Genomic DNA, 15,884 nt, shown 5'->3' on the forward strand with positions numbered 1-15,884 from the left:
CTGGCAGCAGGTGGGGGGGGGGTGCGGAGGGTATAGCTGGGCGGGAGCGTGGAGTGCGGAGCATGGGGCTGGGGCTGGCTGCAGTGCGGAGCCCTCGCCCAGGGGGCCAGAAGCAGTGTGGAGCTCATCTGGGCAAGGTGTAGGTGTGAGGGGGGAGGGGTATGGGGACCCTCCCCCCCCCACTCCCTCCATGGCGCACAGCCCTGGCAGGCAGCGGGGGGCAGGGGCTCTGCTTGGTGGCTGGTTTCTGGCTGCTGGCTCTGGCCAATGCTGCACATCACAGCAAGGAGCACAGCCCCCACTGAGCCGTTCATTTCTCCAGCGCTCCCCACACTCACGGGGCACAGGAGGGAAGCCCCAGGCACCGGGGCAGGGAAAGCAGCCAGCTCCAGCTCCTGGGGCTTCCCTTCCATGCCCTGAGAGTGTGGGAGCGCCAGGGAAACAACTGGCCCAGCAGTGGCTATGCTCCTTGCTGCAATGTGCAGTGCTGGCCAGAGCCAGGCTGTGCCATGGGGGGAGTGTGCAGGGGTGGGGGCAGGAGGGGCCCACACCCCTCCTACTCTCCCTCACACCCCATAAACCACACACACACAGTGTTGTCTGCATTGACTGCAGGAGAGGACAGTGTGTTGCAGAGCCACACACCCACACCCCACAAACACCACACAACCCCCCAACAAACCCTATGCCCCCCCACACACAGCCACACCCCTACACACACACCCACCCCTCCATATCCACCCCCCACACACATACACGCACCCCCATATAGACAGAAAATTAATGAGTAGGTGAAGGGAATGATTTACTGCTGCATAAAGCATCAGTAAAACAGTAACCAGAAAAAATACTATTCCGTTTTGGTTCCACACTGTAAAAAGGATGTTGAAAAGTTGAAGCAGCAGGGTAACCACTGTCTGTAAATATATGGAAATGAAAAGCACTGTGAAAGTGTGAGTATTTTTTTTTTAAACAGGTAAAAGTCAGACATTTAATTTAATAGATTTCATAGACATTAGGGCTGGAAGGGACCTCGGAAGATCATCGAGTCCAGCCCCCCGCCCAAAGGGTGGGAAGTCAGCTGGCTTCATAGGATCCCAGCAAGATAAGCATTCAATTTGCTCTTGAAGGTGTTCAATGTAGGTGCTTGAACCACCTCCGATGGCAGGCTGTTCCAGACCTTGGGGGCTTGGACAGTAAAGAATTCTTCCTTATGTCCAACCTGAAACGGTCTTGCAGTAGTTTATGACAGTTCGACCTCGTCATCCCTTGGGGCGCTCTGGTGAACAAACGTTCCCCCAGATACTGGTGGTCACCCCTGATAAACTTATAGGTGGCCATCAGATCACTCCTGAGCCTGCGCTCTTCCAGGCTAAAGAGCCCCATGGCTCTCAGCCTGTCGTCGTAAGGTCTGACCTCTGAATGGCATCTACTTACAAGTATTTGACTATTGTCTTTTTAGCTGCAATTTCACATCCATAGGTTATGTCAAGAATCCCCTTAGTTTGTAAAAGTGAAAGGTTAAGAAAGGCAAATATTGCTGGAAGAGGTGAAGTTGTGTTTTGCTGACGAGGAGAAAGGGTGGCATGTAATTTAGACTATGCTGTATTTGAGGATGGATGGTCTTGTGCAGGGGTGGCTAACCTGCAGCACAGATGCTAGGGCTGTGTGAAGCTTTGGGTGCTGATTCGATTCGGAGGAGATTCGGCCCAATTCAGCAGTTAAATCTCCAAATCCAAATCAAATCAGGAGACCAGTTAAAAGGTTCAAATTGATTTGAAGCTCTCCGAATTAATTCAGAAAATATTCGGAGAGCTTTGGAGATTCAGGCAGTCCCCATTCGCTGTCGCAGGGAGCTGGACCCGGACTCCATGCTGGTAAGTAAGGGGTGGGGGAGGGAGGGCTGGAAGGAGACCATGGGGGGTACCCCTGCCAGGCCCCACCCCTGGCTGCTCCCTCAGCCTCCCTGAGCACCCCCTGACTCCTGTCTACTCTCCCAGCCCCACCATGGCTGCCCCAGCTCCCAGCTCTTTAAAAAAAAAAAAAAAAAAAGGCCTGCACTCACCAGCTGCTGCAGTGGCCTTGGGGCTTCTGGGGGCTTATGGCAGAGCCCCCCACACAGCGTGGGACAGTGGGGATCACCTTCCCACCTGGCAGGAGCTGATGAGTCGCTTCTTTTTTTTTTTTTTTTTTTAAAAGAGCAAGGAGCTGGGGCCAGGCAGGGCAGCCATTGACGCACTGGGAGAGCAGGCAGGGGATGGGGCCAGTTCAGAGATCTGGCTGATTTGGCGGTGGCCAAATCACCAAATCAAATCGCTGTCCTCCGAACTGGCCGAATTAGAATCCGAAGCTAATACTAGCCACTTCACACAGGCCTAACAGATGCCACAAGTGGCATGGGCAGCCTCTGTGTTTGGTCAGGGAGGGAGCAGGAAGTACAGTGGCACATAGGGCAGGAAGCACTCAGCCTGGAAAAGCATTTTATGGGACTCTTTAGCCTGGAAAAGCGCAGGCTCAGGGGTGATCTGATGGCCACCTACAAGTTTATCAGGGGTGTTCACCAGGATCTGGGGGAACATTTGTTCACCAGAGCACCCTAAAGGATGACAAGGTCCAACTGTTATAAACTCCTGCAAGACCGTTTCAGACTGGACATAAAGAAGAATTTCTTTACTGTCCAAGCCCCCCAAGGTCTGGAATAGCCTGCCATCGGAGGTGGTTCAATCACCTACTCTGAATGCCTTCAAGAGAAAATTGAATGTTTATCTTGCTGGGATCCTGTGACCCCAGCTGACCTCTTGCCCCTGGGGCAGGAGGCTGGACTTGATGATCTTCCGAGGTCCCTTCCAGCCCTAATGTCTATGAAATCTATAAGCAGAAAGCAAAGGAGAGGATAGGGCAGGGATGGGATCAGAAAGCAGAGCAGCAGATTGGACAGGGTAAAGGGATTGGAATGGCACTCAGGGAGGGTGCAGGACTAATTTCTGGCACACCTGCCAAAAAGGCTAACCCTAGCTAGGAACACCTGGGTTCACTTGTCTGAACCCTTGACTTCCTGCATGAACCTTGTCATGAACCAGGGGTTCCTGGGGTGTTTTGCATGATTTCTTGACTTTATTTTACTAATGTGGCATGTATAATCTCTATGTGTAGGTAACATTGAACTGTGTTCAACCTTACTATTCTAATATCTGTACAGACTATGGTATTTGATAGACACATAATTTTGATATATTTTATATTATAGCCAAGGCTGTTCCACTGGGTCAGTGATTATTGTAATAGGCTCTCACCTATTCAAGTTTAGAAAAGGCAATTGCTGAGAATTTGTATTTGACAGGGGTTTGCTGACACATCACACTTGCCCATGTGCTCCCAGGCAGAGGAGCCAGGCTGTGACCAGACAATGGTGAATTTCCATTTTAAAAGGAAAAACTCTTGTAGGAGATAACACCTTGAAACAGAGAATCTGTACGTTGGAGTAGTGAACCTCTATGTCTGGAAGGAGGCACATGTTCCCTTGGTCTTAACAGAATCAAAAAAATCATGTAATCTGGTATACATGCACCTTTGGGGGGCAAGAAGTTATACCTTTAGCATAGTAAGTTTACACCTTTAGCATAATGTGAGTCCCATTAGAATCAAAGAGGTAACATATGTGAATAGCTGGACAGGCAACTGTATTGAAGCCTCTGGTCCCTCAGCCAAAGCAGGCTGAGAAAAGCAAGCTGACAGAAGAACTTGCAGAAGGCCCTGACAGAAAGGTCAGAGGCAAAGTCTACTATTTAACCTGTCAAACCTGGCTAGGGACTGCATCTGTGCAGGGTAAGAAGAGGTTATTGTTCTTATATTTTCTCTTGTTTGTTTGCTCATATATCTCTGTGTGTATCTCAGCATATCATTACTGATTTATTGCACTGGTTCTTATTTTTTTTATAATAAATAATTGTTGTTGGTTGTTTTTTTTTTTTTACAAACTACTTGTCAGTGATACTTGAGATCCCAGAGTATCTGACCATTCACATTAACCCATTCCATGGAAATGGGGAATCCAACTTTTATGAGCATGTGACCAAACAAGGGTACGTTTCTTCTAGTTGGCAAAATTCCCTTGTCTAAGGACTGCCAAGACCCAAGCGACACAGGTAGGGCTGAGGCTCCACAGCCCACAGAGTTGGCTTTTGGTACACCTCAGTTGGCCCTCAGTGGTCAAGCAGCAGACAAGGGCTTGGGGCAGAAGGGCACTCCAATTTGTGAAAGCACCTTGGGAGTGCATCTCAGAAGGTGCAGCCAGGCTGCATCAGAGCACATCACAGTCCTGAGCAGCTCATTTAACCTACCTTATATCTCAGTCCCCTGCCTGTAAAGTGCAGATAATACCCTTGCTCACAGGGGCACTGTGAGAATAAAGTGATGTGGAATGCATGGATGCAACAGTGAGAAGGCCTTGACAGACAGTAGTTTAAATATGAGTAAAGGGAAGAGCAAAGTATGCTTGCACATGCTTTCTGTAACTGTGTTTAAGGGGTATTAACTGCCCCACAGCCCTTCCCTTCACTCCCTGTAACAACACATTGGCTCCATTAGTATGACCAGTTTTACCTCCCAGTACACACAGGCCTTGTGTATAGAATACCATTCACTCAGTGTATATGGCCTAATAGAAATCACTGTTTGGAAACAGAAAAGCACTTGTAATCCTCTCCCCTCATATCTGACTCTGGTTACTCACTATTTTTACACGGTGCCCAGGTGTTGCAGATATATCCCAGGTACATTCTTTCCGGCTAGGGTACTTGTCAGGCCAATTTGGACTTGATATTGTTCCTTCCACACTGCTCAGCTTGTGCTCACAACCAGCTTAAGAAGAAAAATCAATTATCCGGTCAATCATTAGATGCAGTCAACTTTACTGTAATGCACTGGCAGTTCCTCCCAACCCCTGGACTCAGAAAAAACAGGGAAAGGATTTAATCACTGATTATGATCTTTCATAACCAGTATGTGTAACAGTCTACCCCCGGGTGAATCCGATCAGCTGCAGAGACTGAACCTACCACCTCTAAAGGTAAACTCAACTGCCTGAGCTTAGACAGCCAAGGGCAGGATATGTTTGACAGGAAGTCTTTCACCTACTTGTATTTGTGCCACTGTCAGCACTGTCAGTGGGAACTCAGGAGTGGGTATAGTTTACAAATGTATCACCCATAAACTGAGGGTGGGAAAGGGTGAAGAGGAATCTTGCATTTCATGCAGGTGCTTTCTTTCAAAACATGTTTCAACTCTGCATCCACTGTTCACCAGGATTAGGCATGTGCCCTTTCTCTCTTACCACCCTACCCCTATGTACTCCATAGCCTCTGTCCAGTATTGGAAAGCCTTTGGAGCACAGGAGGCACTAGATAACATGACTGGCAAGTAGGGGGCAGGGTGCATAAGCAGCTGCTGGGAGGGGTTGAACCTCTAAATGTTGTTCACCATCAGAAACAGTATTTGGAAAGCTTGGCCTAGCAAATTTCTAGCTTCTGCTTGACCGGAGTTGGATTTTATTCAGGTTCATCTGGTGGCTGCTTAGGAGCCCCACTGAAGAGAGCCTGTGGCTCCCATCCAGATCCTAACAATGTTGAGCAGTGGAGTAACAAGCAGAGGTGGTGCTTGGTAGGCCTGTGCATAGAGGGAAGTATTCTATTCGGATTCAGATGATTTGGACGACAGTGATTCGATTTGGATCGCTGTCCTGAATCAATTCAGCCAAATCAGCTTCAGAAGATTCAGCACTGATTCAGAGAGATTCAGTGATTCAAATCAACTGGGGAGAGGCAGACACAGCTGGGTGGCTGCAAGTTTTCCTGCGGCTCCTTTGGCTATGCCTGCCTCTCCCCAGGCAGGGGAGCCACAGGAGAAGCCCCCATGGCTGCCCTGCCTGGCCCTATCCCCCACCCAGCCCCATCCTCCTGGCACTTTAAAAAAAAAAGAAAAGAAAAAGCCCGCACTCACCAGCTGCAGAGCTCCTCTGTGCAGTGTGGGGCAGTGAGGAGCAGCGGGGATCGCACCCCCTCCACCTGGCATTCAAGCATCAGATGCCTCATGGTGCAGGTGCAGCATGGCTCAGCAGGGCACTGTGCACTGCCTGAGAGCTGGGGTTGCTGGGGCTGAGCGCTGCTGGGCTCTGGCTGACACATGGAGGCGCCCCAGCTCCCCAGTGAATCGAACTGGGATATGGGGAATTGAACCGGGGGCAGGGGGAATGTTTGTTCAGGTCCCTGAACATTTCCCCAGTTCCTGCTTCAGTTCCCCGGGTCCCTGAACTTTCCCGCAACTCTCTGATCGCTTCCCCCAGCTTTTACCAGGGAGGTGTGGGCTCCCAGATGATGTGGGAAGACAGCAGGCTGCTGCTGCCAGCTGGTAATGGGCTATTTCCCCAGCCAGCAGCAGCATCCTGCTGAAACCCCGTGCACATAACTGGGGGCTGCACCCCATGGGAAGAGCTGGGGAAATAATCAGAGAGCTGGGGAATCAAACCAGAAGCTCCGAGTGACATGTGGAACTGCCCATGCTCTTGGACAGCGCGCAGCACCCTGCCAAGCTGTGCTGCACCCATGCCATGGGGCAGCTGCCACGTGGGTGCCAGGTGGAGGAGGTGATCCCTGCTGCTCTCACTGCCCCATGCTGTGCAGGGTGGGGAGGACTCTTCCATAAGTGTCCAGAGGTCCCAGTTGCTGCTGCTGCAGCCAGTAAGTATGGGGCTTTTTTTTTGTTTTGTTTTTTTAAAGTGCCAGGAGGCTGGGGCCGGATGGCGGATGTGGCTGGGCAGGGCAGGGCAGCCATGGGGGCTTCTCCTGCAGCTCCTCTGGCTGTGCCTGCCTCTGCCCCAGTGTGGGGAGCCACAGGGGCTCTGCCCTGCTGCTGCTGGCCCCCTTCCACCTGGAGTGAACCACATCCACATCATGCCCCCCCGCCCCATCTGGGCAAGCAGCATTAGGACAGAGACCCTGTTCCCAGCATTGCCACGCCCACTTCCCATGCCCCACTCCCCAAGTAATGTGCTCCCCCCTCCCCCCCTGCCTGGCTAGGCAGCTTGTCCAGCCCCAATCCCTCCCTCCCCCCTGCCTCTTCCCTTCCCCTTTCCCAACTCCAACCCCAACAGACTTACCAACTGGAGGCACCTGACAACTGCCCGTTTAGTCTATGGCCAAATCTCCAAAGCGGCCGAAACTTTTTTCAAAGGTTTTCTGAATCAATTAGGATGCTTTAAATAGATTCAGAGCTTTTATTTGGTCTCCCAATTCAATTCAGATTTGGAGATTCGGTCCCCAAATCAGGCCGAATCTCCTCCGAATCGAATCAGCTACCAAAGCTTCACACAGCCCTAGTGCTTGAAGCTCTAGTGGCTACTTAAATTCCCAGTGAAATTCCATGGGAGTTGTCCACTCAACTCATTTGGGTTCTTTCAGTAACTTAAACCTAAAAAGAGGGCTGCAAGTCATTATTTTACATATGTTATCCTTTGTAAACAGGTTCCTATTCACCCTTTCTTATCCATAAATCAACCTTCTCCGGCTGCCTTATTTACTTTGTTTCTACAAAATTAAACAGTGGCTTAAAAATAAATCCTGGATTCCTGGCTGCAGCCAGCATGCCTCACCTTCTTTGCAGTCATGGCCATTCTCATGCAGCATAAACCCGTTCCTGCACTGGCAAACATAGCTCCCAAAGGTGTTGATACACTCATGCTGACAGCCTCCATTGTCTTCGGAGCATTCATCCTTATCTGGAACGAGCCAAACAAACCATGCTTAATTCCATGCTAGAAGAGACAGCTAACCTTGGATGCCAGCTGGGAGTTCTCAAGGCCTTTTACAAGCCCATCTTCCAAAGCTGCAAAGAACCAGCACAAACCTCCATCTCTGCATTATGTCCAATCACCTCTCCCTCCCCAGGGCAAGTCCCTTTTCATGTATAATAAATCTGTATCCATTAAATACTCTTTAATTATACTTAATTAAATGAGAACAGATTTCATCCCCAGCAAAAATTCACTGGCCCATCTATATCCTTGCAACTCATACTTCTACACTAATCCACATGCCTTTCTCACTACTTATGATATCCCAGCTTTCCCTTCATTTTGCTTTCCTAGCCTCCTTCCATATGATAGGCTCTTAATTCCACCCAACCCTGAACATCCTATCAGCTTCTCTGCATCTGTTCCAGTCTGGGTTCCTTTCTCCTGAATATAGGTGACCAGAACTGTCCACAGTATTCCAAATAAAGTTTCATGAACACCTCTTCAATGGTATTCATACTTATCCATGACTGATACATCCTAGGATAATATTCACACTTTCACATAGAACATAACCTCTTAAGTACCTTGCTACAAGGTGCCATTGAAGCAAAATACTCAGATCCTCCTAAAAGAGCATGTCAATTATCTGGTTAACGTGCAAAGCTATGACAGTAAGGATTAAAAAAGTTTTCTGGAAGGGACCCACACCTGCCTGGCTTTATGGCAAAAGTCAGTCCTCTTAAGGAAGGTCAGGAAGAGATACCTTCCAGGGCAGGTTATCCCATCCTGGCCTGCTTCATGGTTTTGGAGAGGAGGGGTGTGTTAGGCCTGTGCAAGTCGGCAGCGATCCAATTCAGCTTTGGATCCAGCCACTTCAGATGGCCGCAATCCGATCTGGAGCTCTGGACCGGGTTTCCACCCTGATCCGGCCAAAGTGGCTCCGAAGGTTTGGAGCTGCCTCGGAGATCCAGCCATAGGGTATAATGGGGAATCAATGAAATATCTATAACTTTGTTGTTTTTTTGTCCAATTTGGATGAAACTTGCAGAGATGGTAACCTCTGCTGAGAGCATGAAACCTGCCAAGTTTCAAGAAGATCGGTGCAGGGGGAGTCTGGGGCCCTGCATCCCTAGCTGCTGACAGGCAAAACTCATGCCAAGGCTGTCTGTCCTAGGGCAGCTGATTGTGTGTATTCTTTCTTCTTCTTGACCTGGTTTTGTAGGTGCTAATTGATGCTCGTTGGTATGTAGCAGCTAGGTCCTGTGTATTGAGCTGGTCCCCGAGTCCCTGAGTGATTGATGATCGGTAACTGGGAACACAGCAGCTTAGCAGCCAGGCCTGCAGCAGTGTCTCCCCTCCCACCCCGAGACAGTCACAGTCAGTCCCACAAGCACCCAGGGCACGAGTTCTGCTTGTCCGCAGCTTGAGGAGCAGTTCCCTCCAAACCCCTGCACCGATCTTCTTGAAACTTGGCAGGCTTTGTGGCCTCAGCAAGAGCTACCATCCCCTGCAGCTTTGATCCCCCCTGTGTTGTAACACATAAACGTAACAGGAGTTTTGCTTTCAAGAATTTGGGGTACAGTTGTCCCAAAACCCCTCCACCAATTTTCTTGAAACTTGGCCAGCTTCATTCCCTCTGCAGAGTCTACCATGCCTGAAAATTTCATCCAAATCGGACAAAAAACAACACAGTTATAGGTATTTTATTGTTTCCCCATTATACCCTATGGCCGGATCTCCAAGGTGACGTCGAAGCTCTTCAGGAGCTCCGAACCGCTTCGGGAAGCCTAACGAGGCAGCGCTTCGACCCAGATGTGCTGCTTCGGACCCCAAAGCATCTGAAGTTTCTCCGGATCCGAAGCTCTGTCCAAAGCCTTGCACAGCCCTAGGGTGTGTGTGGAAGGGAGGGCTTGCATCTTCCTTGGAGGCAGCAATTTCTGTATTGGTGGGGTATCACACTGCAGATGTTGTGCCACGAACATGCACTGAGCAAAATCTATCACCCATTCTTGTGTTGAGAAACAAGGGAAAAAAGGAAGAGGGACACTAAAGGATGTTTTTTATACTGCATGGTACATAAGATGGGGCTCTGGCAACACCACCATTTCTTACGCTAAATAGCAGCATGATATCAACTCCCATGAAGCTTTCCCTATTCCTGGTCACAGAGGACTGAGAACTTTCCTCCCTGAGAGAAAAGGCCACATACCAGAGAAGAAGTGGACTTTGAATCCCTTTTTGGACACAGTGTTGTCTGTTTTGAACTCCAATCTGATGTTGTTGTTATACGATGTAATTACTTCTGGCTTCTCTGAGCCACAGAATTTGCCGTGGAGCTTGGAGTCTGAAGCCAGCCCACTACGAACCTCTACATAGTCATATTTACAGACCTGCCAAGAGAAGGAGAGGTTGCTTGCCACAAGGGATTTGTACATAGCATTTCAAGCGCAAAATACAAAAACAACTTGCTGAGTGACAATAGAGCTGACACAATATACAGCCTTGCCTTCTGATAACACAAAAGCCTGCTCATGTGATGTCATTAACCTCCTGACTCTTCTTATAGCATAGCAGCCAACAGTGGCGAAAAAACAGGTTAGCAACTATTTAGAAAAACTGGACATATACAAGTCCATGGGGCCAGATGGGATGCACTCGAGGATGCTGAGGGAGTCGGCTGTTGAGATTGCAGAGCCACTGGCCATCATCTCTGAAAACTCATGGCGATCAGGAGAGGTCCCAGATGATTGGAAAAGGGCAAACATAGTACCCATATTTAAGAAAGGAAAAAAACAAGGATCCAGGAAACTACAGACCAGTTAGCTTCACGTCAGTCCCTGGAAAAATCATGGAGCAAATCCTCAAGGAATCCATTTCTAAGCACTTGAAGGATAGGGTGATTAGAAACGGTCAGCATGGATTCACCAAGGGCAAGTCATGCCTGACCAACCTAACTGTCTTCTACGATGAGATGACTGGCTCTGTGGACCAGTAGATGTGGTATATCTTGATTTTAGCAAGGCTTTTAATACAGTCTCCCATAACATTCTCCCAGGCAAGCTAAGGAAGTACGGGATGGATGAATGGACTGTAAGGTGGGTAGAAAGCTGGCTGAAGTACGAGGCTCAAGGGTTGCAATCAAAGGCTCGATGTCTAGTTGGCAGCTGGTAGCAAGTGGAGTGCCCCAGCAGTTGGTCCTGTGGCCAGTTTTGCTCAATGTCTTTGTCAATGACCTGGAAGACAGCATAAAGTGCACCCTCAGCAAGTTTGCAGAGAACAGCAAGCTGGATGGAGTAGCACATATGATGAAGAGCAGGGCTAGTATTCAGAGTGACCTAGACAAATTGGAGGATTGGGCCAAAAGAAATCTTGTGAAGTTCAACAAAGAGAAGTGCAGTCCAGCATGTAGGATGGGACAACCCCATGCACTGGTACAGGCTGGGGGCTGACTGGCTGAGCAACAGCTCCACAGAGAAGTACCTGGGGGTTACAGTGGACAATAAGCTAAATAAGAGTCAACAGTGTGCCCTTGTTACAAAGAAGGCTAATGGCATACTGGGGTGCCTTGGTAGGTGTGTTGCCAGCAGGTCAAGGAAAGTGATTATTCCCCTCTATTCAGCATTGGTGAGGCCACATCTGGAGTACTGCATTCAGTTTTGGGCCCCCACTACAGAAAGTATGTGGACAAATTGGAGAGAGTCCAGTGGAGGGCAACAAAATGGTGTGGGGGCTGAGGCGTATGACTTCTGAGAAGAGGATGAGGGAACTGGGCTTATTTAGTCTAGAAAAGAGAAGGCTCAGGTGGGATTTAATAGCAGCTGTCAACTACCTGAAGAGTGGTTCAAAAGAGGATGGAACAAGACTGTGACTAATGACAAAACAAGGATGAACAGTCTCAAGTTGCAGCAAGGGAAGCTTAGGTTAGATATTGGGAATAATTTTCTCACTCGGAGGGTAGTAAAACACTGGAACAGGTTACCCAGAGGGGTGGTAAAATCTCCATCCTTGGAGGTTTTTAAGACAAAGCTTTGGCTGGAATGATCTAGTTGGGGATGGTCCTGCTTTGAGCAGGGGGTTGGACTAGATGTGACCTCCTGACGTCCCTTCCAACTTTAATTTTCTATGATTCTATGAGCTGCATTTATCACAGTGCTTTGGTTCGATTTAAAATTACCTAAGGTAATTTGTGTGACTGCATTACTATAGACCCCTAGTGACTTGTGTTTTTCAATAAACTTCTGTCTGCAAATATTCCAGTTACTTATGGAAGTGCTGTTAATCTCCCTATTTTACAGATAGGGAGCTACAATCTGTTCCAACTCCAGTTTTAGCAGAACAGGGAATTGAACCTACTTCTATGAGGGCCCAGGCCAAGGTCCAAGTCTTTGGACCATCCATACACGGTATGTTTCTTAATTGTCACTTTTCATTAATCCTCCTATGAAAGTCCTCCCCTAAGAAAATGGGCTTAATAGAAGCTAGGAATGGAAAAAAAACCCTATGATTTTGCAAAGCTGGTACAGAAGCAAAACCTATTTGTAAAAAGAATTAGCTTAATCTATCTCAATGTCCTATAGATTTCAAAGAAAAGAGTTAACTTTTTTTTTAAGTTGTTCATTAAGTCAGTTGTCTGAGAAGCCACCAAACTAAGACACAAAACAGCATCTGTATACTAAGCTGTTATCAGATTCCAAGTTAACTAATGATCACACAGTTACATACATCATTGCCTTCCAGCTCAAACACTTCAAACTGCAGAGATATCCGGTACTGGGCCGGAGCCACCACCTGCCAGATGCAGTTTTTGTTAGTAGGATATTCCTTCGGCCATCCAGGGCTTGTGATGGTCCCATTGAGCTTGGAGATGAAGCCCCCACAGGCAGCTGGAGAAGGAATAAATGAATACAAGGTTTATCTGGTTCATTTCTGACACAGAAGAGATCAGGGCTTGCTGTGGGATAGGAAACAATTTGGGCCCAAACTGGTACCTCTCTCTTCAGGGTGTACAATGGCACGGTGCAGGGGGAGATGGAAGTTGTTTCATAGCTTCATCTTTAGCTGGTATAAATCACCCCAGCTCATTGCAGCTATGTCAGAGCTATACAGATTTATCCCCATTGAGGATCTGGTCCACAGAATTAAGTTAACCTCAGCGGATTTGTCTCCAGTAGACTTTAGTACTGTGAGTTAACTGACTACCAATTTACTCCAAGAAATTAACACCTTTTAAAAAAGCTAGCTGCCTATTCCTCTCACCTTTTTCTAGGCTACAAACATTTGCCCTTTGCCTTGGGAATCAGCCTAGTGGAAATTTTGCAGCCCAGATAAAACATGCGGCAAGTATCTGTACTCATTTCCACATATTTTCTACCCTTAAGTGACAGCTAATTAACCAGAGATAAAGGGTTTGTTTTCAAGACATTTTTCCTTAAGACTTCCTATCATCTACAGACCACATCTACCCTGGGACAAACTGAAAACAAAACCAGAGTGTTTAGGCAAAATACACCCATTGCCATCTGTAGCCTGTTACCTGGAGAAATTCATCTTCACTGCAAAGAAAAGGTGTGTTCTTCACATCAGTGTGAGTAACTGGAATTTTTCTCTCTACATAAAATCTTAACCAGGGATCAGACACAGGCAGCTTTTACCTGGAAGTAGCTAGTTGATGATGAGGAGGTCTAGGTCTTGATTGCTGGCCTACAGTGAAAAACTACTGGGCACCACCTACATGTTCATTAATGTGGTTTAGGTAATGTGTATTAAATCTAGTACCTGCATTGTGAAATACTAGAAAAACGCATATCAGGCTATTTTAACTTGCATTAGCAAAAGAGCACAGATTTTCTGTGATGGTTTAATGTGCAGTAAAATAGGCTAATGTGCATGTGTAGAGGTGCCCATTATGGGTGTGCAAAGTGGGCCCTATTTGATTCAGATTTGACCCAAATCACGGACAGTGATTTGATTTGTTGATTCGGATCACTGTCCCCGATTCCATTAGGCCGAATCTGAATCTGGAGAATCAGCAATTTGGATGTAGACACAGTTTAAATGTTTTTTTCTACTTCCAGTCCACTTCCAGGTCTGCTGAGGAGCGTGCGGGGGGCCCCAACCAGCTGTGAGGGGACCCTGGGTGCCGCTCCAGACCCAGAACCACTCATTGAACCAGGGAGGCCCCGGTTGGCCACCCTGTGCACACCCTAGCGGACCCGGAAGTGGACTTCTGGTCCACTTCTGAGTCTGCTGCCGAGCATGCTGGGGAACCCCCCGCACTTCTGAGAGACACGCCAGCATCGCAGCACTCACGAGCCGGCTGCTACCTAGAGGTATGTAGAAAAAACATTTAAATACGTATCTATGTACGAATCTTCAAATCTTTCCAAATCTCTTTGAATTGATTCAGAGGGTTCAGATTTGATTCAGAGAGATTAAAGGGTCCTCTGATTCAATTCAGATTCGGAGAACTGGCCACTGAACTGGGCTGAATCTCTGCCGAATCAAATCAGGGACTGAAGCTTTGCACAGCCCTAGTGCCCATTATGTCCTGTCTTCATTGGCATTCTACAGTGAGGGAATCCCATGGAGTTAGGAGGCAGAACACATGCTACTGGGGGCGGTGGCTGTGGTGTTTTGTTCCCTTTTTTGATGATAAGATTAATCCTTATTGATTTATTGCCCTTTTAATTTCTATGGACTTGTTACCCTTTGTACAAAGCATTATCTTTAGTGCCTTATCTCTAGAGACGGTTAGAAAGCAAAGCAAAGTCCATGAAATATTCTGATTTCTCTCCAAACTTTCCAATCAGCTCTAATTATTGTCCTTTGTACGTCATAATTTCTTAGTAGCTCATAGAGAACCGCCACTTTTACCCTGGGCCTGATCTTTGTCTGAAAGGCTGGGAGAATTCTGCCACAGGTGGCAGAATTCACGTCTGAATAATCCAGAGCTACTCTGTGCTAAGAATGGAAGCTCTGTTAATATACATTATCACATTTAGATTATCTTCTAGGAAAGAGGCCCTGATTTTGCTAAGGGATTGGGCTCTTGACTTAAAATCTGTTTTTATGAGATAGACATTTTCTGCAGGTACCACCATAGTTCCCTGCCCCCCCTCCTGCCTCCAAGAAAAGCAGCCCAGGAGTCTTAAGCTATTCAATATTCAGAATCAGCTTATTTTCTCTTTTCTGCATTGTCACCAGTGCACAACATGTGGTACAGCAACACTTGGAAAAGCTAAAGCTATTGCTCTTACCTGTATCAGTACATTAAGACCACATTCCTATTTTCTGTACTGTAGATGAATTGAGGCTAAAATATTTATAGAGTATGTTCCTATCAAATAATGTCTAACAGCTGTCTAAAACTGTGTAAATTACTTTAAAAATATGGAGCAACTTTCCAAAGCAACTGGCATTTGCTTAACTTCCCTTCCACTGATGTCTGTGGGAGACCCTCTCAGAGTGTGTCATCTTTCATGCTGCACTGGGGCTACACAAGAGGTGAAACTTGTGCATCATGTGAAATGTGGTGTAATAAACCACTGAGCCTATAGCGGAGAATAGGGTAGAAAGTCATTTATGGCACATGCATCTTTCTCCCTCCCCCAAATCAGCTCTCCAAAACTTGGATTTTTCTCTTCACTGGAATAGAATCAGGGTAGAATACAGCAATTAGACAATGAATTCATGGCTGCCAAGATGGCAGCAAGCAGCAGCAGTAAAGTCCAAGTTTAACCCTTTCACAGCAGGAAATAGCATGTGGCTGAAAAGCCATTGAGCTGGTTGAGGGCAAGTGAGTGGCTGTATGCAGGTCTCTAGTATTTGAAGAGTCTTGCAATATGGAAAAAATAGCTTGTTACTTATTTTCTTATATAAAGAACTACTTATAGTAAAGAAGTAACGGTCTTGCTACTGCCTTGCAAGGGTCTGGACCCTACCGTGGTTGCCATCCTGCCACAACAGGAAGTTCCTGCTGCCTCATCCAGACTGCCTCTCCTGGGTGCAGTCAGCCGTGACTCTGGGTAATGCTTTTTTCCCCCTATATACTGCCTTCCAATGTGTGTGTCTTATTTGGGGGGGGGGGGGGGGGGGG

General features: G+C 47.5%; 1 protein-coding gene across 1 annotated transcript in view; it reads right to left on the bottom strand.

The window, feature by feature from the left end:
• The window catches only part of TLL2 (tolloid like 2), a 194,797-nt gene that overhangs the window by 8,512 nt on the left and 170,401 nt on the right, over positions 1-15,884 (bottom strand). Inside the window, exons 16-19 of the mRNA XM_019502102.1 lie at positions 12,512-12,672; positions 9,999-10,179; positions 7,646-7,771; positions 4,733-4,860 (exon numbers count right to left, since the gene is read on the bottom strand). Of these exons, the coding sequence (XP_019357647.1) occupies positions 4,733-4,860; positions 7,646-7,771; positions 9,999-10,179; positions 12,512-12,672 (596 nt within the window). The remainder of the gene's footprint in view (positions 1-4,732; positions 4,861-7,645; positions 7,772-9,998; positions 10,180-12,511; positions 12,673-15,884) is intronic.

This window comes from Gavialis gangeticus, unplaced genomic scaffold, assembly GCF_001723915.1.
Source record: "Gavialis gangeticus isolate Ggan-Ray unplaced genomic scaffold, GavGan_comp1, whole genome shotgun sequence".
Lineage (NCBI taxonomy): Eukaryota > Metazoa > Chordata > Crocodylia > Gavialidae > Gavialis > Gavialis gangeticus.